This window comes from Urtica dioica, chromosome 7 (assembly GCF_054948205.1).
Source record: "Urtica dioica subsp. dioica isolate 48M chromosome 7, U.dioica_male_clone48M_v1_H2, whole genome shotgun sequence".
In the NCBI taxonomy this organism is placed as follows: domain Eukaryota; kingdom Viridiplantae; phylum Streptophyta; class Magnoliopsida; order Rosales; family Urticaceae; genus Urtica; species Urtica dioica.
This window is the reverse complement of record NC_142762.1, coordinates 6,870,880-6,894,730: the sequence shown is the minus strand read 5'-3', so window position 1 is coordinate 6,894,730 and position 23,851 is coordinate 6,870,880. Positions and strand designations below refer to the sequence as shown.

At 41.1% G+C, this 23,851-nt stretch overlaps 1 protein-coding gene across 1 annotated transcript; it reads left to right on the top strand.

Moving 5' to 3' along the window:
* Positions 1 to 6,903: 6,903 nt before the first annotated feature.
* LOC149390177 (symplekin) lies at positions 6,904 to 23,298 on the top strand. Its single transcript, XM_089618846.1, has 27 exons — positions 6,904 to 7,293; positions 7,609 to 7,768; positions 8,519 to 8,611; positions 9,115 to 9,217; positions 9,372 to 9,534; positions 12,812 to 12,986; positions 13,944 to 14,072; positions 14,157 to 14,753; positions 14,881 to 15,486; positions 15,804 to 15,872; positions 16,295 to 16,408; positions 16,511 to 16,756; positions 17,011 to 17,058; positions 17,154 to 17,300; positions 18,430 to 18,588; positions 18,670 to 18,732; positions 19,162 to 19,272; positions 19,425 to 19,508; positions 19,621 to 19,668; positions 19,960 to 20,034; positions 20,331 to 20,426; positions 20,634 to 20,714; positions 21,334 to 21,405; positions 21,863 to 21,907; positions 22,021 to 22,104; positions 22,207 to 22,310; positions 22,721 to 23,298. The coding sequence occupies exons 1-27, from the start codon at positions 7,088 to 7,090 to the stop codon at positions 22,848 to 22,850; spliced, it is 4,008 nt and encodes a 1,335-aa protein (XP_089474972.1). The 5' UTR covers positions 6,904 to 7,087; the 3' UTR covers positions 22,851 to 23,298.
* Positions 23,299 to 23,851: the final 553 nt, after the last annotated feature.

The window sequence follows — 23,851 nt, the reverse complement described above, 5'->3', positions numbered from 1 at the left end:
TTGGCCGAGTTAACTGCGCGGCTAGATGACCTTTGGGCCGGCAGTGGGCCGGATGACCTTTGGGCCGGCCGTTGGCCGGCTGACCTTTGGGCCGGTCACGGGCCGACTGACCCTTGGGCCGGCTGAACCTTGGGCCGGCCATTGGTTTGGGCCGGCCAATGACTGAGGCAAGGTCTCGCCGTCAAAGGCCTCACGCCGGTCTCACGGGTCGAAGCGATGCCTTCTTCTTCGTCGGTCCGAGACGGGCCGACAACAAAACCGAAGAAAACTCGGCTACTCTGAGCCGAAGTCGATCTGCTCTTCGTCATCCTCGGGGCAGGGGGCGCCAAACCCGCCGATGGCTTCTCCGTCAAATTGACAGTTTGTCGACTGGGCGGCTTCCGCGGGGGCTTGGGGGCGCAGGTCGTCCTCAGGCGGCTCGTCGTCCAGAGGAGGAAACATGACGTCAAAGAAGGAAAACGTGGTCCCACGAGACACGTTCTCCTTCGCGGTCGCATCTCGGACCCGTTTGGCTGCCTCATAACGGGCCGCCTCCAGCGCGAGGTCCCAGTCATCCTCCAAGTCCATCTTGGACTGCACGGCGTCGTCTTTCTCCTCGGCAAGGATCTGCACCTCCGCCCGCAAAGTATCCCTCTCCCTCTCGGCCTTGACCCGGGAGATCTCGCTCACTGACAGCCGAGCGTGGACGATGCTCAGCTCCTCGTCCCGGCTCGAGAGCGCCGCCTGGAGCTTCTTCGTCTCCCCTAAGAAGGTGTCGGCCGCCTGCTCTGCCTTCTCTCGAGACGCATGCCCGGCCGTGCGAAGCAATTTCTCGGTCGCCGACTCCTCGCGAGCTCGCTTAAGCTCATCCTCGAGTGCTTGCAATTCTCGAGCGGTGCGGGCTCCCGCTAGAGCGTCAGCGTGGGCGGCCGCCGTGCTCTCCTTGTCCTTCTCCATGATCTGCATGCGTCGCAGCAGGTCCCGGAGAATACGACCGCTTCGCTCTTGACGTACGAGCATCTGCAGAGACAAGTGATATACGTATAGTCGAAATAAGCATAATGGTTACGCATGAGATAAGCGGGCGAATCGTACCTTTCGGGCATCGCCGATCCCGTTTTGGAAATGCTCCAGATCGCTTGTCGTCAGCAAACCTTTGAAGTCCCGCAGAGAGGTCCCAAGTATCCCTCGGGAGCACTGATCCCTTAGCTCCGCCGCCTCCGCCAGGAGCATCGAATCCATGCTATCCGGCACCGTCGATGTGTGGGCGCGCTTGTGGCCAGAGGGTGGGCCGAAGGAAGTCGATGACGACGATCGCTTGTTAGAAGAGATCGCCTCGTTCCCCGCCCGCGGTGGCGACTCTCGGTGGCGAACCTCAGCTCGGGGGCAAGCCGCGGTCGTAGCTTCAGCGACAGGTGCCACTCTCGGCACGTGTGTGTGCGGCCGATGTCGTCTGGGCATGGTATCTGAAAGAGAGAGGGACGACAGTAAGTTAGAACACACACGATAAGCGTAATACAACAAAAAGCGTGATAACATGAGAGCGTGTGAACGACTAGTACCCCCCGCGTCGGGGGGAGGGGTGGACGAACCCCCCGCCTCTGATACAGGGCCCTCCGTAACCTCCACGCCAAGACCAAGACACGGAGGAGCGTTGTCATAAGGCACGAACCACCCGGTCCTCGCCATTAGGTCCGGGGACTCGAACAGTGACCCCTGCCGCCTCGAATCCGGGATCGCTTTGATCACGGATACGAGTTCGGAATCTTCTGCGTCCCCGACGGAGGGAAAGTCGACCGCGGGCCCAAACGTTAAGGGCGCCGCCCCGAAGGTCGACTCAGAAACCCACACCCAAGGGTACCGATGTTTCGAGGTAACCTTTGTGACGATGGAGATGCGCTTCCGAGGGCGCGCGTAGTAGAAGCCCGGTTTCCCCGGGACCTCGCGAACGACCACGAGATCCTGGATATCGCCTGCGGTGACTGCCCGTTTCTTTGCTCGATAGAGCATCATATGGCACGCGGCGATCGCCCGGTTGAAGGACGTAGACATCAGCGACGCATGCACCCCCAATCGAATCAATAGCTCTTGGATCACCGGTTGAAAGGGTAACCGTAGCCCCCCGCGAAGACTCGCCTCGTGAATGGCCGCGTGTCCCTTCGGAGGGCGAGTCGGGCGATCGTCGGGCAACGGCCTCAGGATCGACACCGAATCCGGGATGCCGTAACGCTTCCTCAAACTCGTGAAACTGACGATCGAGAGCGAGCTCGGGACATCAACGCCCGAGCAGTCCAGGTCATCACGGATTGCAGACCCCTCACGGCGGCCGCCTGAGCCGGCCGGCCTTGTCTTCCCCTTGTCCGGGCCGGCAGCGGGCCCACCGTCGGCGCCCGGCCTGGTCGGAGAGTCCCATCGCGCGCCTAGATCACCCTGGCTCTTTGGGCTCTCGCCCGGCCCATCGGCGCTTGCGCCTGGCCCAGCAGCACGGCCCGGCTCGCCAGATGGGACGCCACCGACCCCTAGGGCTAGGGCGACCAGCGCCTCGGCCGTCGCCCCCTGGCCGGCGCTGTCCGGCCGGCGCTCCTCGTCTCTGGCGCTGCCGCCAACGACGCCGCCCGCCTCCGGCGGCCCTCCATCGGCGCCCCCCGCCTCCGATCGACCTCCATCGGCGCATCCCTCTTCGAGGGAGGCCAGGCCCAGAGTACCCGGGCCTCCCTCGCCGCCGCCCGCTTGCCGGACAGTCCCGACATCGCCACCCGGGACCGACGCGACTCTCCCTGCGCCCGGCTCGGCCGACGCAACTCCTTCCAGGGCGGGCGCTCCACCAGCGCGGCTTAGGCCTCTCCCGGCAACGCCTCTAGCACAGACAAGGCCGACGGGGGTCGGCCCACCTTCGCGCGGACTCACCTCGGCTGGCGCACCTTCCCCCGGGCCGCGCGCATCCCCGACGACGTCGGGGTCCCCTCTGGCGACGTCTCTGGTGCGCGTACCCTCCTCCACGTCAGCCAGCCACGCGTCGACCGAGTGAAGATCGCCTCCAGCGACGTCTCCGGTGCGCGTATCCCCGAAGGCGATGATGGGGGCGCTGCGTTTTGGGTAGCCACAGGGGATGAGAATTGCGCCCAAAAATCGTCTAGGTTTACATCTTGATTCCCGAGCAGAGGGAAGAGGTCATCTTCGACGGACCCACGCCCCGACAGGTGGTTGGTAGGGTCCATCGGCACGTGTAGCGAGGCTAGACGAAAAGTGACCAGAGAAATAAAAAATAAATAGTAAAAGAGGCTCGAGTCAAACCTTTTCGCGATGGGTCGCTCCGGTGGACCGACGATGACGGGAATCTTGAGTTTACCGCACGAGCTTCACTCGACGATAAACTCGGGGGGCTAATGTTATCGGCCCGACCTCAATCGCGACCAAACGAGGGCAAGACAGTGACCAGACTTGCCCCTGCCATTGATCGGCCCATGGGCCGGCTCGGCCAATGGCCGGCCCAATAGCCTCGGCCCAAGACCGAGCTCGGCTATCCTCGGCCTCATGAGCTTGACCTCGGCCTCACGGGCTCGATCTCGGCCTCATAGGTCTCACGACCTCGACATCGGCCTCACGAGCTCGACCTCGGCCTCACGAGCTCGACCTCGGCCTCACGAGCTCGACCTCGGCCTCACGAGCTCGACCTCGGCCTCACGAGCTCGACCTCGGCCTTATAGGATCGACCTCGGCCTCACGAGCTCGACCTCGGCCTCACGAGCTCGACCTCGGCCTCATAAGATCGACCTCGGCCTCACGAGCTCGACCTCGGCCTCATGAGCTCGACCTCGGCCTCACGAGCTCGGCCTCGGCCTCACGAGCTCGACCTCGGCCTCGCGAGCTCGACCTCAGCCTCATAGGATCGACATCGGCCTCACGAGCTCGACCTCGGCCTCACGTGCTCGACCTCGGCCTCGCGAGCTCGACCTCGGCCTCACGACCTCGACCCCGGCCTCACGAGTTCGACCTCGGCCTCACGAGCTCGACCTCGGCCTCATAGGATCGACCTCGGCCTCACGAGCTCGACCTCGGCCTCACGAGCTCGACCTCGGCCTCACGAGCTCGACCTCGGCCACTGGCTATCCTCGGCCATTGGCTATCCTCGGCCATCGCCTATCCTCGGCCATTGGCTATCCTCGGCCATCGGCTATCCTCGGCCATCGGCTATCCTCGGCCATCGGCTATCCTCGGCCACTGGCTATCCTCGGCCATCGGCTATCCTCGGCCATCGGCTATCCTCGGCCATCGGCTATCCTCGGCCATTGGCTATCCTCGGCCATGGGGCCCTTCAATGACCCCTTGGTCGCCTATAAATACAAGAGGCCTGCCCTCTTCCAAAGGTAATCCATTCTCGAGTATTGAAACGCTGCCGAACTCACCTCTCGCTCGTTTCTCTCAAGTCTCGGCCCCTAAACACCTAAACCCTCTATTCTCCACCTCAATCCCGCTAATGTTGAGCGTCGGAGAGGTAAACAGAGGCACCCCCTCTGTTTCCTCTTTGTAGTTCACGTGTTCTTTCTTCCTCTTCAGGTGCTTGGACGAACTCAAGGGACATCCACAGCTAAGGGAAGGCTCGGGATACCGAGTCCGACACGCTCGAGCCCGAACACGACCACTTGGTCCGGCCTCGGGTCAAACCGTTCGGGGCTCCTAAATCGTTGTCCGAAAACGAGCGACAACAATATAACTACAACTTGTCACTAAAACTGTCTAAATAAAACCTGTGATCAAACACAAAGAAAGTGAAGCAACTTTTTTTTTTCCAACTTCTTAAAACAACTTATCCAGAATCCATACATTCCACTAAACCAGGGTGTGATATGAATACAACTTCTCACTGAAATTTCAACTTCTTAAACCATTTAACTACTGACATAAACACTGAAATTTCAACTTCTTAAACCATTTAAATACTGACGTAAATGTAACTAAACCAGAGATGTGATATAACTACAACTAGTCACTACAAATTGTCACTACAATTTCTGAAACTGAAGCAATTCTTTTTTTTTTCTTTCCAACTTCTTAAAACAACTTATCCACAATCCAGAAATTCCACTAAACCAGGGTGTGATATAAATACAACTTCTCACTCAAATTCTTAAACCATGTAACTGCTGACATAAATGTAACTAAACCAGGGAAGTGATATAACTACAACTTCTCACTACAACTGTAAAATGTAACTACACTAAAGCCTATAAAGCCTGTGATCAAACAACAGATCAAAAACAAAGAAACTGTAGCAATTCTTTTTTTCCTTTTTCTTTCCAAGTTCTTCAAACAACTTATCTAGAATCCAGAAAATCAACTAAACCAGGGTGTGATATAAATACAACTTCTCTCACTGAAATTTCGACTACTTAAACCATGTACATACTGACATAAATGTAACTAAACCAGTGATGTGATATAACTACAACTTCTCACTACAACTTTAAAATGTAACTACACTAAAGCTTGTTACCAAATAACAACTTTCACACATAAAAACTGAACTGAAGCAGTAATTTATTTTCAACTTCTTAAAGAATGTAACTACAGACATAAGTGTCACTAAACAAGGGCGTGATTTGACTAAAACTTGTCACTAAATTCGTCACTGTAACTTTACGTCTCATTAAAGCCTGTAAAACGTCACTACAGCAAACCATTCTATCCAGATGTAGTTACATCTTCATCACTACTACTTTGGTAACTACCTAGTACTTGACAATAAATATTAAACATGCAACTACAATCTGAAATAAACTGAACTGAAGCAGTAATTTATTTTCAACTTCTTAAAAAATGTAACTACAGACATAAATGTCACTAAACAAGGGTGTGATTTGACTAAAACTTGTCACTGTAACTACACGTCTCACTAAAGCCTGTAAAATGTAACTACAACAAACCATTCTATCCAGATTTAGTTACATCTTCGTCACTACTACTTTGGTAACCAACTAATACTTGACAATAAATATTAAACATGCAACTACAATCTGAAATCTTTCAACATTTAGTTACACCTTTGTAACTAAATCTCTGTCATGTAATGCAAACATCTGCTTACCATTTCAACTGCATCTTCATCGATTTTCTCACTTTGCTTCAGCTGTTTGGCAGGTGATTTCTTCGGCGATGGGGCAGAGTTCCGCTTCTTTGACAGTCACAATTTCGCTGACACAATCTCTCCCTTCTTTGGTAAAGGTGGTGTCTTGTTGGGGGACGATTGACTTGAACGACGGAGTGATGAATTTGGGTTCTTGGTATCGGTCTTCCCCGACGAAGACATTTGGAAAAATGGGTTGCGATGAAAAAGGGGTTTTTGGGTATGGGTTCTGGGTAGCGGTTTAGGCAAAGGGGTTTTTGGGTATTGCCCTTAGCACGGTTGTGTTCTGGGTAGCGGTTTAGGAGGGGCGTGGGGGCGTGGGACGGTTACTAATGTTGGAGGGGCGTCGGGGCGTAGGACGGTTACTATTGTTGGAGGGGCGTGGGGGGCGGTTTAGGTTGTTGGAGGGAAAGAAGAGGGAATGTGGGACGGTTAAGGTGGACGTGGGAGAGAAAGAGGGAACGGAGAGAGAGACCTGAAATGAAAAAAAAATGTGGGAGGGAGAGTAAGAGGGACGAGAGAGGGAGAGGGAGATTAAAAAAATAAAACTTAATATATGAATTTTATAAAAAAGGGTATAATAGTATTAGCACATTTAGAGAATCATAGAGCACTCCTAGTTAGGTAAATTTTTGAAAAAAATAGGAAATTCACCCTTAATTTAATTCTAGTCTTAGTACCACATGACAATTGAATTGGGTGTTATTCGATAAAAAAAAAAAAAAATTAATGAAATTGGGTGTAAAAGAAGACACGTGAGGAACTATAAATAAACTTTTTCCAAAATAAGTCATATCTAACTTCTAAAAAAAAAAAAAACTCTCATATCCCCTCCGAAGCGAAAAAAAAACCCCGTTGTGATTTCCCCCTCTCTCTCTCTCTCTCACCAAACAAAATCAAATTCAGCTCGAAAACCCTAAAACCACATCAATCCCAATCCACGTCGAAAGGCCCTCGTCGATTCGGATTCGGTTAGGGTCAGAAATGGCTGGAACGGCTCCGAGAGACCAAGCTCTCTCTCTTATTGCCGCCGCGAACAACCATGGCGATTTGGCCGTGAAACTCTCGTCGCTGAGGCAGGCCAAGGAAATCCTCTTCTCCGTCGATCCGTCCTCTGCCGCTGAGCTCTTATCGTTCTTCATGGAGCTTCAATCCTCGCCCGAAACCCTTGTCCGAAGATCGCTCCTCGAGTGAGCTCCATGGAAACCCTAAATCCTCTCTCTCTCTCTCTCTCTCTCTCTCTTTGTGAATTAGAGATTTCGTAGCTTTGCGTTATACATGAAATACTGGTCTAGTCGTTTTCGATTAAACCCAGCTAGAAAGGGCTATGTTTGTGCTGTTGGCTGGAAAGCCATGAACTTTCTATTTCCTTTAATCGGGAATTCTTGGTGTATAGAGACAACAATTGAACTAAATTTTCTTTTGTCGTAATTTTAAGGTCTTATTGTATTGATCCAAAATTGCCAGTTTAACATTGTATGCTGGTTTTGGGGGTTCTTAAACAGGTTAGTGGAAGAGATTGGATTGAGGTCAATGGAACACTCTTCTGTACTAATGCCCGTATTGCTGAACTACTTAAACGACGATGACCCTGTTGTTGCAAGACAATCTATCGTCAGTGGCTCGAATTTGTTTTGTAGTGTTTTGGAAGAGATGGCATTGCAGGTCTCTCTCTCCTCTTCTCATTGTTTATACCCAACATATGTGCATGTAATGTCTGGTCTTAACACTTGATGATGTATTGGAATATCAGCAAAATATTTTTAGTCTGCTCAATTTTATTTTTTGATTGCTATTTGCATTAAGCGCTACAAAGTTGCAGGAGAAGCGTTCTCTGTTTAGTAAATGATTTCTTACCGATTTCATTGCCCTTCCGAGAACTGGAATCACGATAAATCAAAAAAAGAAAAATGGAAGTTTAAAGAACTTTTGTCCTTTGGAAAATAAATAAGCGCATGTATGAAAGCGGGTTGAAGAGGAAGGGTACATCTTATTATGGAATTGTGTCAGAGCATTTCCAATAGTCCCACTCCAAAGGATCGTTCTAAGGGAGCAAAAAGCTAAATCAACACCAATGAATTTTATTTTCTTAAGATCGTCTCTTTTTATCTTGCCCTCGTATACCATTCAAACTGCCAATTATCGTGCTCTGTTATTCACTATTTAATAAAGGAATTAAGGGAAACAAAATCCAAACGGATTTCCAAAGCCTGCAACTTTAAATCACTTGATGCTCTAACATATCTAAACGCTAATTTTAGTTCATAGGTAGATAGATTTACAATTTAGAAAATTATTTTGGGAAAAAAATTATCTTTACTGAACTCATTAAATACTTCAAATGGAGCCAGCATCCTATTGTTTTCTCTCGAAGAATTTGCTTCCATGATTATGAGGTTTGTTATCCAATGATAGTTTAACCGGCGTGGTAAAGTGGAGAGATGGCTTGAAGAACTTTGGTTGTGGATGCTTAGGTTTAAAGAGGCAGTTTTGGCGATCGCATTGGAGGTATGCAGTTAGGATGCTACTGGATTTCAGATTGCATGCTCATTTTTCAGTTGCTATTGGTTCTTGGGGACCTTAACTAGCTTGGTGTTTTACTTTCTTGTCCGATGAGAATTTCAAGGGGTTTATGTTTTTATAGTGATATATCACGTGGTTTGGAAGAAAAAATTTCTTAATGATTTTTGTTCCTGTACTGATTGTTTTCTAATTTAAGTTGTCGTTAGTACTTACTCTTTGGCGTACTGTTTAAGTTATTACGTTTTCTTGTTTTTTTCCCTTAAATTAGTAGGATTAGGTTAGGGACATCCTCATATCGAAGGAATAAATCAAAAGAGACAAGCATCTTCCAGGGGTGTGTGGGAATGACCAATTAATAATTTTGAGATGGGCCTGAAGTCTCATCAGAATATATATGAATTTGCTGCTAGGGTGTATTCATTACATGTCTCGCTCCGTACTTTCTAGATCTTATAAATCTATAATTTTTGTAAAATTTGGTTTTGTAGCCTGGTACCGCTGCTAAAAAGTTGTTGGCCTTGAAATTTTTGGAAACATATGTCCTGCTTTGTACATCTGACGCCGATGGGACGGAACACCCAGTTGCAGAAGGTAAAATGACTCTTACTTTGAAGACCGAGTAGTTTTAGTGAGAATATTACATCTTGCTTTCTTCTGCATATGATTTTGCGAAACCTCTAGCCAAGTTTGAGTTTTCATTTTTCTACTTCTCAGAAGGTGATTAACATCGGTCTCGTTGTAACAGGGGGTAGACGTAATTTTAATGTCTCATGGCTGGGACGCGGCCACCCAATTCTTGACCCATACATTCTATTGTCAGAAGGGAATAAGACTCTTGGCATTCTATTAAATATATTGCAGATAGCCAGCACTTTACCTGGTTCCTTGACAATCGCCGTAGTGAATTGGTGAGTGTGGTAATTCTGGTACTTACAGTGTTTACCCTCATAGAATTATATTTGGTATTTAACTTTGTCATTACAGTTATCATGACTTAAGTCCTGATAAGGCAAGATGTTTACAGTTATCAGATTAAACTTGTGGCCATTTATCTGTTTCCTCTGTGTTCGTACTTTTTCTTAGGCTGTTGCCTAGTTATAAAAAAAAGTTCGAGTTTTTTATTTTTTATTTTTTATTTTTATTTATTTTTGAAGAAAAAATTAAATTTGTGGCAATTGGAATTGGAGGAAGTTGGGTTGACGTTTTTGTATCATTTAATGGCATCACATTATGTGTATACATGTAGAGACATACATCTAAATATTTAACTACCTTGCTGCTGTATCTTTTAGTGGGATTGTTTGTTCCATTGTATACGAGTATGAATAGTATGTTTTCTTATGCATGGAATTTTTAGTTATGTGTGCTTGAAATTTACTTCTGCTGTCTGTCTTATTCCCGCGATGTTACCTGTTTGGTCTTCAGATCAAGCAGTACTTTTAAAAGTCATCTGATAGAGACGATAAAATTAACCATTTTGAAAAATGCATGAAGGAAAAAAGCATAAGCTTGAAACGGGTTTTCTTGGAGAAAATTTGACTGCTTGTTTGTGATACATTCTGACGTGTTATGTGTTCTGAGGAATTAATTGATACTGCTACATTGGTGATTCAGATAACGGGAGTTTCAGGGCTATAAACAATGTAGTTCTGCTCATTGTTTTGATACTTGGAGCCCCTTGCTGTTGATATGGTTGCATATCTGATGGATAAAATGGTCGTCTCGTGTGCTGAGCAAAATATGATGGTTAAGCCATGCAGTTTATGCTTGTAAACTGTTAAACAGACCATTTTTTTTTTAATTTTTTTTTTTTTTATAACTATAGTCATTCTAAAGTAATAATTTTGTATGTTCTTACAGCTACTTATGTTTCAGTTCAGAAAATTGTAACATTATTTCAATACAGTTGACTCACACTTGACACAGTTAATTAAAATTCTTTTCACGGTAGAGTACGCCTGATTCTGTTGTTAATTTGATACTAATTGGCTTACTTGTCACTACTCGATGCTTTATATTGGATTACACGTTCTTATTGCTCTGTGCCTATTACCCCTTGGAAGATCAGCTCTGTTATATCTATATGAGTTCTTCTGACGTCTCTTCACGTTTAGTTGCTGACTTTGAGATTGGTACGTCTTGCTTCTTGCCGGTTGGCGATTTAAACCTTCTTTTAAGATAAAGAGAAAACATCTTAGGATAGATCAGTTTACAAGAAGCTTGGAAAAAATACAACTTTTGGTCTGCACTCTTTTTATGCATCTGTGAGAATATAAAGAGGTCAAAGCAACAGTTTAAAGAATATAGTAACACTGATGAGCCAAATTTTCCACACATTTGAATCTGCAAAATTAAGTTTTGGACTGAATGTCTGATTGACTCGCTTTCTATTGATGCTCATCAGCAGTTAAAATATAACAGTATTATTCGTGGATGAAATTTGTCGCACAGCTCTTCTTTCTAAAAAAAAAAAAGATGAAGAAAATGCGGCGCTGTAAAACCTCCATCACAAGAGTTAAAAGAGCTCAGAACAGACTGTTTTCTTTTATCCAGAAAAGTTCCTTTGTATTTGAAGGAAATAAAAAGCGATGTAGAGATGGGCCCTTGCGATTATTTGCTGCCCGCATGTAATCTAGCATCGCTGTTTAGGCCGTGTGTGTGTCCTCTGCTTTGTTTTTTTTTTCTTCTCCTTTTTAATAATAAAAAAATGAATTTTCTGGGCTTAGAACGTGTCGAAGTTTAATTTATGTTTAGCGGACTTACCTTTAGTGATAATATACCTAAAATGTCGAACAGATAGGATTTAAGATGGTACAAATTTCCCCATGAAAGTAAACAGAAATTTTCAACATTGCAGAAGCATCGAAATTGCATTCGAGTTTTATATTTGCATAAGCAGGTTAAAAGCTTACTTAGTTCATTTGTGTGTGATTTTGAAGAGGAACTGACATAGGTGCATACTGTATCTATTCTTCATTGTCTAAGTTACACTCAACGAGTTCACATATTAACCAGGAATTGGCGGGAACCATCAAGCTAAAATTCTGCATTTAGTTTTTTATTTTCATTATACTGTGTAAAGTATACACGGGACAACTGTTTAACTCACTGGATTTAATCCCGCGACCTCATCCGAATACAGACTTGCCCATTTCTCTTACCACTGCTAGGTTTATGTTTTGATAATCTGCTTTTGTAATTTGTGACAACTATCAGAATTTGTAGTGCTGTATCTTTTTTGTTTTGTTACAGATGATTCAGGAATAATTTGTGCTCATATCATGACTGTTTGTTCTGAGTATGCTAAGAACTTCAACAAAGTCAAGGTGTTAGACAAAGCATAGGAGATTTGCACTTTCCGGTTGTTGCCCCAGTGAAATCTTTTCTCGACATTGTTTAACTGAATCCATATTCTTTGCGTTTTTAGACATAATAGAATCCAGCGTCCATTATACTTGAAGAAATGATTATTGCCACTCTCCGTTCAAAATGTTGCCTACTGCGTAAAGTGGTATCTCAACTCTCCGAAACTCTTATCGGTCTGCAGAGTTCCATCAATAGTCTGAAGCTAGCTTATCATATTGTTTTTCGGCTTGAAACAGAAATCAGTTTCTCAGATTTTGCTAAAGTTAAAACTTCTGATATGCTTTAGACTAGCTAATTATGCTACGTTTGAGTCATCTTCTTAGTGTAGTTTAAATTTCTAGTGGTTTTGCAGTTTGTGTTGATTTTGTGCTTATGAAGTTGATGTATGTGCATCAATCAGTGAATTAGTCTTTATATAATGCATACAAAATTATTTTAAATGATCTTTTTTTAGTGAATTATTCCTTTACTTTTCACAGTATACAGGCGTCTGATTACATAAATTTTTTCAACACAACATATTACTGCAGTAATTCTTGTTGGATTTGACCCTTATTTCCTTGGATTATGGTTTTGCTCCACCAATTTCATGATTCGTTTTTTTCTAACTGAAGTCTTCAATTGATGAACGCCTCAGCACATTTCTTTCGCAATAGTTGTATTAAGTTGTGAATATATACAAGGACTGCAAAATTTTGCTCCTATATCTATTGATAAATCAATGGATACCTTATTTTCCTGATTTTGTTGTGTCACATATCTTCGAAACCAAACTGTTTATCTCATACTTAATTTTATTTATTTATTTTTTTTTTGCAGTCTTGCAGCCATAGCTATAAGGCGATCTGTTCATTATAGCTGCATACTAAATGCTCTTCTTGACTTTAATCCAAACCTTGAGATGGTCAAAGGATGCCATGCTTCTAGTGTCATGTATTCTATAAGATCAGCGTTGTTGGGATTTCTTAGATGTACTAACCCAACCATCATGGAGGTAAATATAGATATATACACACACACATATATATATATATATATATATATATATATTTTCCAGCTTGTATTCATATTAAGGTTTCTAGGGAATGTCCCTTTTTTGAGGAGGCTTTTGATGCTTGTTTATGCGGGCTGATATCGGTAGTTCCAAAGCTCTATCTTTTGTAAAGTGGCTTTTGCCTTTGATTGTCTAAGATGTTCTTGTTTTAAAAAAATATTTCAAGGATTGCAGGTTTCACTTGCTCTAAAAATATTTGACTGCAAATTCACGCCATATAGGTGACAGTAGCATGTAGTGTTGATCGGTTTCATTTGATATGATATTCTAGATTCCTGTTGCACATGTTTTTAACATTTAGTTTTTTAGGTTCTTACATTGAATGTGCCACTTAAGGAAACAGATAGACTCTCGATCGGTAGAGGTTTGCCTTTGATGTACAATATTCAGGAGAGCTTCCATGATTGCTTCTAAAACTGACTCATCTTATGGATACTTTGTTTCTTATGGTTGGAGGAAAAAAATATAGCCTTTTTCCGGCTACTCATGTCACCATTATGATTAATTACTTGCAATCCTCTGTACTTTGAAACTCTTCTACGTTAAATTGTTGTTTAAATAGAAGAAGCAAGTAACATAATCATCTTGTAAAAAATCACGAAAGAATCTTATGTAGCTCTCTCTGTGCTCGGTCTGTGGATTCTTTTTTACTTCATTGTTTTGAGTACGAGTATGTTCCTTACAAATAAAGAATAACCAGTAAAAAATTTCACTCTATGAGAATCAAGTGTAAACCTGGCAAACATTTATTCCAATAGGAAACAGAGTTAGCACAACTTAATTGAAATTTGGTGTCTTTTTGCATTTTGATATCAGACCTTAGAACTCCTCAGCGCTTTAAAAATACTTTACATCTGGTTTTACACGTGACAACTCTTTGCCATTTGTTTATTTCAGTCAAGAGATCGCTTAGTCAGGGCTCTGAGAGCAATGAATGCCGGAGATGCAGCTGATCAAGTTATCCGACAGGTTGACAAAATGATTAAAAATGCTGAGCGGACATCGCGCGATTCTCGGTTGGTGAAGGTAATTGTGACTGTTGTATTATATTCTATTTTTAATTTCCATTTTATTAGCATCTAGTCACTGATGACTTGTGTTGTGTTGCAGACAGTGAGTGACCACTCAAACCAACTACCTGTTACAGGGGATGTGTTGAAGAAAAGGTCCTTGCCTCTTGATAACAAAGACTCACCTAATAACCATGAATTGGGGTCTAAGAGAATTCATTATGGTCCAGAGAGCCAGTTTTTTCCGGTGCAGAGTAATGATTTTGGGCGGGATAACAGTTCCGCTAATGGTCTTGCAATTGATGTACCGTTGCAGGATGATGAATTGAATCCCGTTGAAAAGATGATTGCTGTTATTGGTGCGTTCCTGGCTGAAGGAGAGAGAGGAGCCGAGTCTCTTGAGATCCTTGTTTCGAAAATTCATCCTGATTTGTTGGCTGATATTGTCATTACTAATATGAAGAACTTGCCCAAGAACCCACCTCCTTTAACGAGTTTCGGGAATGTTCCCGGGACTCGACCGGTGGATTCTATTAGTAGTACATGGGAAGCTGTATCAGTAACCCCTCCGACAAATTTTATTCCATCTCCAACTTTCCCTTCGCAGATGTCTACCGCTCCACCTACTGTGCCTAGTTCATTGGTCTCCGATTTGCCCACCTATCTCACCATTGATCCAAAACGAGACCCGCGAAGGGTAATCTTAATCTCTTCATGCTTATAAGAAATTATACTAGCGCCTTCGAGATTGGTTTTTTTATTTTATTTTATTTTCTTCACATACCAATTAGCCAGGTTAAAATGACGCGTGCTGCCCTTTTCAGGATCCTCGACGCTTGGATCCACGGCGCTTAGCTGTATTACTTGGCCCCACACCAATGCCTACTGTAGAGGATGCTAATGTCATAAAATCTGAATTTGCTGCTTCTAGTCCTTTGAGTAGGCCAAACTCAATTCCTGTTGGGATGATAATTGAAAACTTTTCAGCACAAACCATATCTAGGGAGGACGAGATGGAAAGTCCATTGGCATCTGTAACGTGTCAAAAGATTCCCAGAGATGAAATTCTTGAAGAACCCGTGGAGCTAACTCCTGTAAAACAGCAAAAAAATTTGGATCGAAATGATTCTCTTGTTCACAAACGCGAGGACCTAGCTGAGAAATTTCCTGATGTCCAAGTTGAGGATGAGGCTGATACATCATCTTTCTTAGAATTTGATGGGCACTTTTCAGTTTTCTCAGAAACATCTGCATCTGAAGATATATGTCATGATTTACCTCAGCTACCAACATACGTTGAGTTCACAAAGGAGCAACAAGATAGTGTGAGAAAAGTAGCAATCAGTCAGATTATTGACTCGAATAAGCATCTCTATATAACTGATTGTACTCAGATCCGCTTGGAATTAATTGCCCGGTTGATTGCTCAGGTAAGTTTTGAGATCAATGTACAATTGTACTTGCAGTTACTATACTCGTAGTTTTGAACTTCGTGGTCTGACTTATATGGATTATTGTTGGTTATGGTGTTTCTCTTTTTTTTTTTTTTTTTTTTTTTTTTTTTTTTAATTTATTTTGCCAATATATATTCTTCCTTATAAAAAGTGTGTTTATACCATGCATCAGGCTGAAAGAGAATTTATCGCAAACTTGTAGTACAAGTGTTCTTTGTGGTCTTGCAGGAATTTGATATCTGCGATAATTCACTTGTTATGCCTTCGTATTAATGACCTAATTCATCTTGCAGATTGATGCTCAAGACGAGATTGTTTTGATGGTTCTAAAACAAGTTGTTGAGGACTACCAAGAGCAAAAGGTTGATTCTTAGAAAATATATTTAAGATCCTTCCATTGTGTTTCATGTAGAGGTTATTGAAGTTTTAGCTTGAAAACCACTTTTAATTTGTCCATTTCTTATTTTTTTTTTCTATATTTTTACGCGAAAATAGATAGCTGCTGGATGAATAAAAAAATTCTCTATGATGTTAGTTTTTTTTCTCATGTTGTAATTCTTTGTAATAAAGTTTTTTTTCTTTCTCTCTCTCTCTCTCTCTTTATGAACTATTTGAAAAAAGCTTCCCCCGTTCAACCTTAATGCTTTATTGCTTGTAACTTCTTCGATAGCTTGATTTTTATTTCTTTTCTTTCACGAGGAGCATGTTTGACCTCTTAGTTCATCTCTTGAATTGAAATTTTCTGTAATTATTTTGCACTCTAATATCTAGTAATCATTTGCAGGGGCATGAGCTCGTGTTGCATGTTTTATATCATCTGTATTCCCTCCAAGTGCTCGATTCCAGTGAAACTACTACATTTTCTTTCGTGGCATATGAAAAATTCCTCCTGGCAGTGGTTGATACTTATCTTTTCTAATTAAGACTTTGTCAGCGTTAATATTCTATAAAATGTTTTCATGAAAGAATTATCTATGACTCTGTTGCTTTTGATTTATAGGCCAAATCTTTACTTGAATCGTTACCGGCTTCGGACAAATCTTTTAGCAAACTTCTTGGTGAAGTTCCAATTTTACCTGATTCTGCCTTGAAATTACTAGGCGATCTCTGCTCCACTGATGTAACCGATCGAAATGGAAAAGATATTGGTGATGTGGAACGCATCACTCAGGGCCTCGGTGCCGTTTGGAGTTTGATTTTAGGTCGTCCAATATACAGGCAGGCCAGCTTAGATATAGCTCTAAAGGTAACATGAACAAGGAATCATATGCTATAGCTATTTCCACTGTTATAAGCTTCTTAGTCTTGAATTCATGTTTGATGGGATCTATATGCTCTATGCTCTCTGTCAATTGTTCTCCGAATGGCAAACGACGGTGAAATTATTTTTTAACAGTTATACGTGTGAGGGGCTTGAGCTCAATATTTGCAATTGATTATTGTTTATCTTTTGTTCCATAATTGCCTATTCTTAAACTGAGTTCCATTTCCTGATTACAGTGTGCTGTTCATTCGCAAGATGATATTCGTGCAAAAGCTATTCGACTGGTACAGAAACTAATGCTGAAATCTCTACATTATTCTTTTTTTCTTTAATTCCCATTTCACGTGGAAGAATTATGTTAATTTCTCCATCTTAACAGGTTGCTAACAAACTATACCCATTGAGTTACGTATCAGAAAGAATTGAGCAATTTGCGACAAATATGTTGCTGTCTGCTGTGGATAGTCACACTTCAGATTCGGAACATCTGCAACCTGAATCTGCTGAGCAGAGAACTGAGGGGAATGTAGGTTTTCAATCATCTCTTGTATGTAGTTGTCTACTTCATAGAGCCATCGAAAGTCTAATCAGTGATTCAACCAAAAGTACAGAAAATGTTCGCGTCCAATATTTTTTTTTGTAAAAATTAGTTGTGCTTGTCAGTTTTTTTAAATGAAATAGTGAGATATTATTAATAAACGGAGGGAAATATACATCAAAGGAAAGTTGCATTTTAGCCAAAAACCAAAGAGCCACAAAAAACCAGGCCATACGCGAACAAACACGCCGGCCCGAAAAATAGGACACACAAAAACAACCACCGCAACCAGGAAAAACCTATTCTTTACATCATAGGGTCCCTAAATAATCCCTAGAAAGAACTGAAAGAGAATAGTTCTAAAAATCCGGACACAAGGAGTGAAGCCAAAGAGCCATGTTGAGGTTCACACTTCCCAATGAGCTGGTTGACGTTCCAATCTTCGTCGTTGAAAAGTCTTCCATTCCTGATCCTTCATATATTCCAACATCCGGCCAAGAGTCCGGCTTTGACAACCGCAACCCAGTTTGGGCCTCTTCTCAGATTGACGTGCAACACGAATAAGTCACTGACCGAAGAGAGTGTTAAGGTCTAACTCCAGCCTATCGAGAAGCCACTTCCATATTTCCTTGGCTCCTCTACACTCGAAAAAGATGGTCTGAATTTTCCCCCGTGTTCAGGCACAACTTACAGAATCTAGGTTGGAAGGTTAGGTGAGGCTTTCGACGTTGAATAACATCCGCCGCCGTGTTCAGCCATCCCACGGCAACTAACCAACCGAAGAATTGAACCTTACTCGGAGCGGGGGACTTGTTTCACCCTCTCTCTCAGAGGATCACTTGTCTTGTCTTCTAACTTTTTTTCTCTACAAAACACTTTTTTTGTTTATAGTTAAAATGATAGTGGAAGTAAAGGATATGGGCACTCGAAATTCATAAACAGTGGGAAAAGAATTTGAAAAATAGACGGAAAAAAGCTATTAGTTGGGATTTTTTTAATGCCTTCTTTTGGATGAATGAACGGTTCATGCATTGTGTACACCATTCCTTCTTGAAAGGGATGAAAGCCTATTCTATTTCTTGCCTTTGTATCCTCTAATATTTATTTTCATGTTCAGGTTGGAAGCCAGGAAACCTCAGGAAGTGATTCTCAAATTTCAGACTTGGGAAATCTGGAAAATTCAAAGAAAGACCGTCAGGTGGCACAGAGCATGTCTGCTATGTCTCTTGTGGAAGCTCAGCGACTCATCTCTTTATTTTTTGCTTTATGTACTAAGGTTTGACTGTTTTTCTTTCCCACTAGAACTGCTTGTCTGCATTATTTTTCTGTAAACAATATTATTTTGCTTTACTTGCAGAAACCAGATCTTCTTCAACTTATTTTTAAAATTTACGGGGGAGCTCCAAAAACCGTAAAACAGGTTGCTCTCTGTCTATAGTTATTTTTCTTAAAAAACTTTTAGGAGTATTATATCCTTATGCTTCTATGTTATCATAGACTTGTGTTTTGTTCCTCTTGGCATCATGTCAATGATTTTCCAGATTCTATATGTTCATATGAGAAATGGAAAGAGTATCTTTCTTGTTTGGAAGTATAACCGATTAAGTGATCTGGAAAATATATGTTTTCTACTGAAAGATTGTAACTTCATTTCGTTGTTCTTGTCTGAATGTGTAGTTCTTGCCAAGTGATCCACTATATATAATTTAGATAAGAAAATTGATAATAACCAGTATGGCGCAATAAAAATTAGATCCAGTGGTGTTTCATAAAGATGACAAGAGTTGAATATTGCTGGTGTGACAAACTTACCTCATCTGATTTTTGGATGTGACGATGGACTGTACAGGCCTTTCACCGTCATATCCCTATTCTTTTAAGGGCACTTGGGTCATCTTATTCTGAATTACTCGACATAATATCTGATCCACCGGAAGGAAGTGAAAATCTTTTGATGCTGGTAGGTGTATATATATATATATATATATATATATATATATATATAATATATATATATATATATACATTTATTCATTTCAATTGTTTCTGTATCGTTCAAACAGTGTGTACATTGCTAATAATTTGTTTTTACTTGGGTTTTTCTATGCATAGGTGTTGCAAAGTTTGACCCAAGAGACAACGCCATCCCCGGATCTAATTGCCACTGTCAAACATTTGTATGAAACTAAATTGAAGGTAATTCTCATCTTAAAACTTTTTATTCTTGGTTGTTAAGATCCTTGCTGATATATTGTAAATATAATCCTGGTGTTTCTTTTTAAAAAAATAGTTTATGTCCTTGGTGCAGGATGTCTCAATTCTCATTCCAATGCTATCTTCACTTTCCAAAAACGAGGTTTGCATTATATTACATTTTTTTTTCCTGTTCTCATTTGTCATCATAGTTTTCTTCCTGTTCTCATAAAATGTTTTTATCTTTATAAAATGGTTTACGTTGGGTTATTTTCCAAATGTTTTACATTGGGTGTTTTTTTAGAGTGGAGTCTGAGACAATATTAACTGCTCCTAAAGGTCTTTACCTTTCTGTTTAAGGCTCATTTATATCTTGTTTTTGGGCCTATGATTATGCATTCTATGTCTGTTCTAGTTATATTCTTATTTGATTGTCTAATATTATTAATGGCAGGTCATACCTATATTTCCCCGGCTTGTGGCGCTTCCTTTAGAAAAGTTTCAGATGGCGCTTGCTCATATATTGCAGGTATTCATGGACCATAACAAGTGCGCTTAAGATATTCTTATATCTATATCTAACCCAGTGCCTTTTGTTTGAAACTTTACAGAACATGTTTAGGAATAGTAGTAAAATAAACTTTATCTTATTTGGTTTTCACTTTTTTTTTTTCTTTCTCGAATTGGGTTTATATATTGTAACGAGACTGGAGGGCTTTGAATATTATAGTTTTGTTAGTCAGTCTGTTGTTGTTGAATCATGATAGGGTAACTCATACTTCTTTATATTGTGGTTTTTAATTATACAATGTTTTGTAATTGCAGGGTTCCGCACATACAGGTCCCGCTTTATCACCCGCAGAAGTTTTGGTTGCCATCCATGGCATTGTTCCTGAAAAAGATGGTCCTACGCTTAAGAAAGTATGTTCTTTTTTCGTAGAAATAAATAGAAGTTAGTTTATTTATTTATTTATTTTTTTGGCTTTATAAATAGTTGTAAGTTGTAATAAGCATGCTGTGTGAAACTAAACTCTGCAATGTATATATATATATATATATATATATATATATATATATCCCTTTATCTTTGCACTAAATTTCCTTCGACTTTGTATCTCTTACTTTCAGATAATGGACGCTTGTTCTGCTTGTTTTGAACAAAGAACGGTTTTCACACAACAGGTCTTGGCTAAAGCCCTGACTAAGATGGTATGCCTATGTGGTTTATGATCTGTGTATAGGGCACTAGTTTGGCTTGTAAATGCTACTCTTGGAAATAGCTTTTAGATTTTGCTATAACTTGAAAGAAAAACTGTCCATGAATAAGAAGTCCATACCCAATTTTAGATTCTGATTTAGCTTTCGTTGTATTATATTTTTGAAAAAAAAAAAACTATTTTTAGGCCAGAAATACTTTGTTTTTTTACCGCAAAAGTGACAATTCATTTTCTGATGCCCTGAGTCGATACCAAAATGGTCTTATTTTGTGGATTATGTCAAAAGGAGTACCTAAAAATTGACCTTTATTGATAGGAAAGCTCGTGTTATTTTATTTTTCTTCAATATTTTGTTCTCTGAGAACTTGCCCAATGACCAACAATTAATTTTGTTAGTAAAATTTGCCTACGATTTATTCCTGGAAATGGGTTATCTTAGGAAAATAACTCATTATGTAGTAGTAGTTTTTTTTTTTTTTTTTTTTTTTTAAAAAAAAAAAAACATCGGGACTTTATTCATTCAACACGGCTTAGCCGGAAAACATTACAAAAAGTTCAAAAAAAAAAAAAAACCAAAGCGAGAAACAGTTTTTTTTCTTCTTTTGTTTCAGGTTGATCTGACTCCACTGCCACTTCTATTTATGAGAACAGTAATACAGTCGATTGATGCCTTTCCTTCACTGGTAACTTCCTTACCTTTCTGGTTTTCCTCGTCTTGAATTTTCTATGCTTGATACCAGTTTGGAGATTGTTGCATAATTGGCAAATATTTTTGTGTCTATTGGAAGCAAATGTGGTATTTTTGGTATCATACAATGAATGAATGTACATCACATGATCTATTACAACCGTACATCACATGTTCAACCTATCCTCTGAAAAGCAAAAGTCGACTAATGAACCATGTATTTGTAGAGATCAAACCACACAAAAGAAAAATGAGTAACTATTATTTATTTTTTTCTTCTTTATAATAGTAGATACATAATTCTTTATGTAGAAATAAATAGAAACTCTTAGTTCTTCCATCACCTCCATAAAGTGTTATGGTAGTACTTAATCTAATTTTGGCCTCTTAAGAAGGTACAAAACTAATGACAAAGATGGCATAATAATGAGAATTCATTCTTAATCATCCAGGTTGATTTTGTGATGGAGATACTTTCCAAACTTGTGAGCAAACAGGTACCGTACACGTACTCTCTTGAGCTAGAAAATAATTTCTTCAGATCACCCTTTTCACAATGCCTTAAATGGAGATGAGAGATTTTTTTTTGGTCCGTCTGTACGGATCGCAGGTTTGGAAAATGCCGAAACTATGGGTTGGTTTTATGAAGTGTGTGTCTCAGACACAACCCCATTCTTTCCACGTGTTATTGCAGGTAATAAATCTTCTATCTCCAAACAGTGAATTTTTATTTTTATTTTTTTTATTTTTTTGTGTAAATGTATTTTGGGTCAACGATATTCTTGTGTGCATGTAGTTACCGTCCCCACAACTTGAAAGTGCTCTAAACAAGCATGCAAGCCTCAGAGGTCCACTTGTCGCTTTTGCTAGTCAACCAAATTCAAAGAGCTCATTACCCAGGTTCGATCTCATGAACTATTCCGGAGTTATTCCTTCACAGCTTTATCGATATATGGTGTACAATTGTGTGAACTTGCAATTGTGTTTGGTGTTGGACATTACTGTTCGATCCGGTGTAAATAAAGTATGTAGTGTGTGGTAGAAAGAAAGAGACTTTCCAAAGTTGATAAGATAAGGAGTTACTTGTCTCATCTTCGATCTGTTTTTCAGATAGAACCTCTTAATACTTAACATGATTCATACCAGTGCTCAATAGTTCAAACGAGTATCTGTTCCAGATAGAGATTTGGGTTTTCAACAAAGAATGATTCAACTAGCACTGAAACATTTAAAAAAATAAAAAATCACATGAAATATTGATGCTTTGCTTGAATTCACGAACACTGCGTTTTTTTTCTTCTTGTGCGCAGATCAACACTGGCGGTTCTTGGGCTTGCGAATGAAATGCAAATGCAAATGCAACCACCACAACACCGGTCATCGTCTTTCAACTCCTCAGACACAGCTAGTTCATCGATACGCGGTGCAACCCCAACTTGACAATCATTGTCGACCCAATCTGTATATAATTTCAGGCCATGATGTTTAACTAATTAAATGACCGCCGTGGCTGCGACGATGGAAGACACTTCCGAAAGCAGATTTGCTGACACTTCCAGAAGCAGCGTAGTAGCAGTTTGGCATCCAATCGAGGTCGGAGCTGCTATTTCCTATGTTCTTCTGCAGACGAAATTGATGTGATCCAAAGTGTATTAAGCTTTTGTTGCCGTTTTGTTTCCATAATCATCCTCAAATTTTGATATTTCAAGAGTCCATAAGGCGGGTTCTCGATTGAGTGCCAGGTTTTGAACCAATATGTCTCATGATATCAGTGGTCCCTTCTTCCCTTGCCTATATATTTGTACCCTTGTTTTGATTATGCTCTCTGATGATCTATAACCAGAGTTATTTATGTACGTTCGTTTGTCTAGTCACTCGTATATTTTAGGTTCGCCGAGTTCTCTTGTTATTATGAGGGAAGCTTTACCAGATTGTTTTAATAAAGAGGGTTACAGAAATAGTCATAAAATTATCTTTGTACTGTAGTTTGGCCTCGACTAATTTATTAAACAAAAATTACTCTTGAATTATTTATTTTGTACCAATTTTATTCTTCACAACGTATTTAAAATTCTAGATGGTCATACACTTTTCAAAAACATAATATCTCGGGAAAATATCATTAATAGCTCTCGGTTTAGACTAAATGACTCGACAATACCATCTGGTTTACACTAGGTCACAGAGAACATCTAGTGTTTGGCTTAATGATAGGAAAACCCCTCAGTTTTTTCTTTTTCTGATTTAAAAATCCTTATATTCACTTTTTATTTTAAGAAAATATATTTAACCCCAAGTATCATTGATTTCTATGCACATATTTCGGAAATAGCCAAAATTCATTATATATGCTTAGCAACTTCTAATAAAAATATATTCAACGTTTTTCTAATTTATAAAGTTTAATGTTATTCTGGTATTTTATCCGTAAAAATTGAAAA

Bases quoted from the DNA above. Each gene is read 5' to 3' on its own strand.
- LOC149390177 (XM_089618846.1), top strand. From the start codon at position 7,088: ATGGCTGGAACGGCTCCGAGAGACCAAGCTCTCTCTCTTATTGCCGCC. The intron at 8,612-9,114 runs GTATGCAGTTAG...TTGGTTTTGTAG, and splicing joins TTTTGGCGATCGCATTGGAG to CCTGGTACCGCTGCTAAAAA. The intron at 19,509-19,620 runs GTAATTCTCATC...TCCTTGGTGCAG, and splicing joins TGTATGAAACTAAATTGAAG to GATGTCTCAATTCTCATTCC.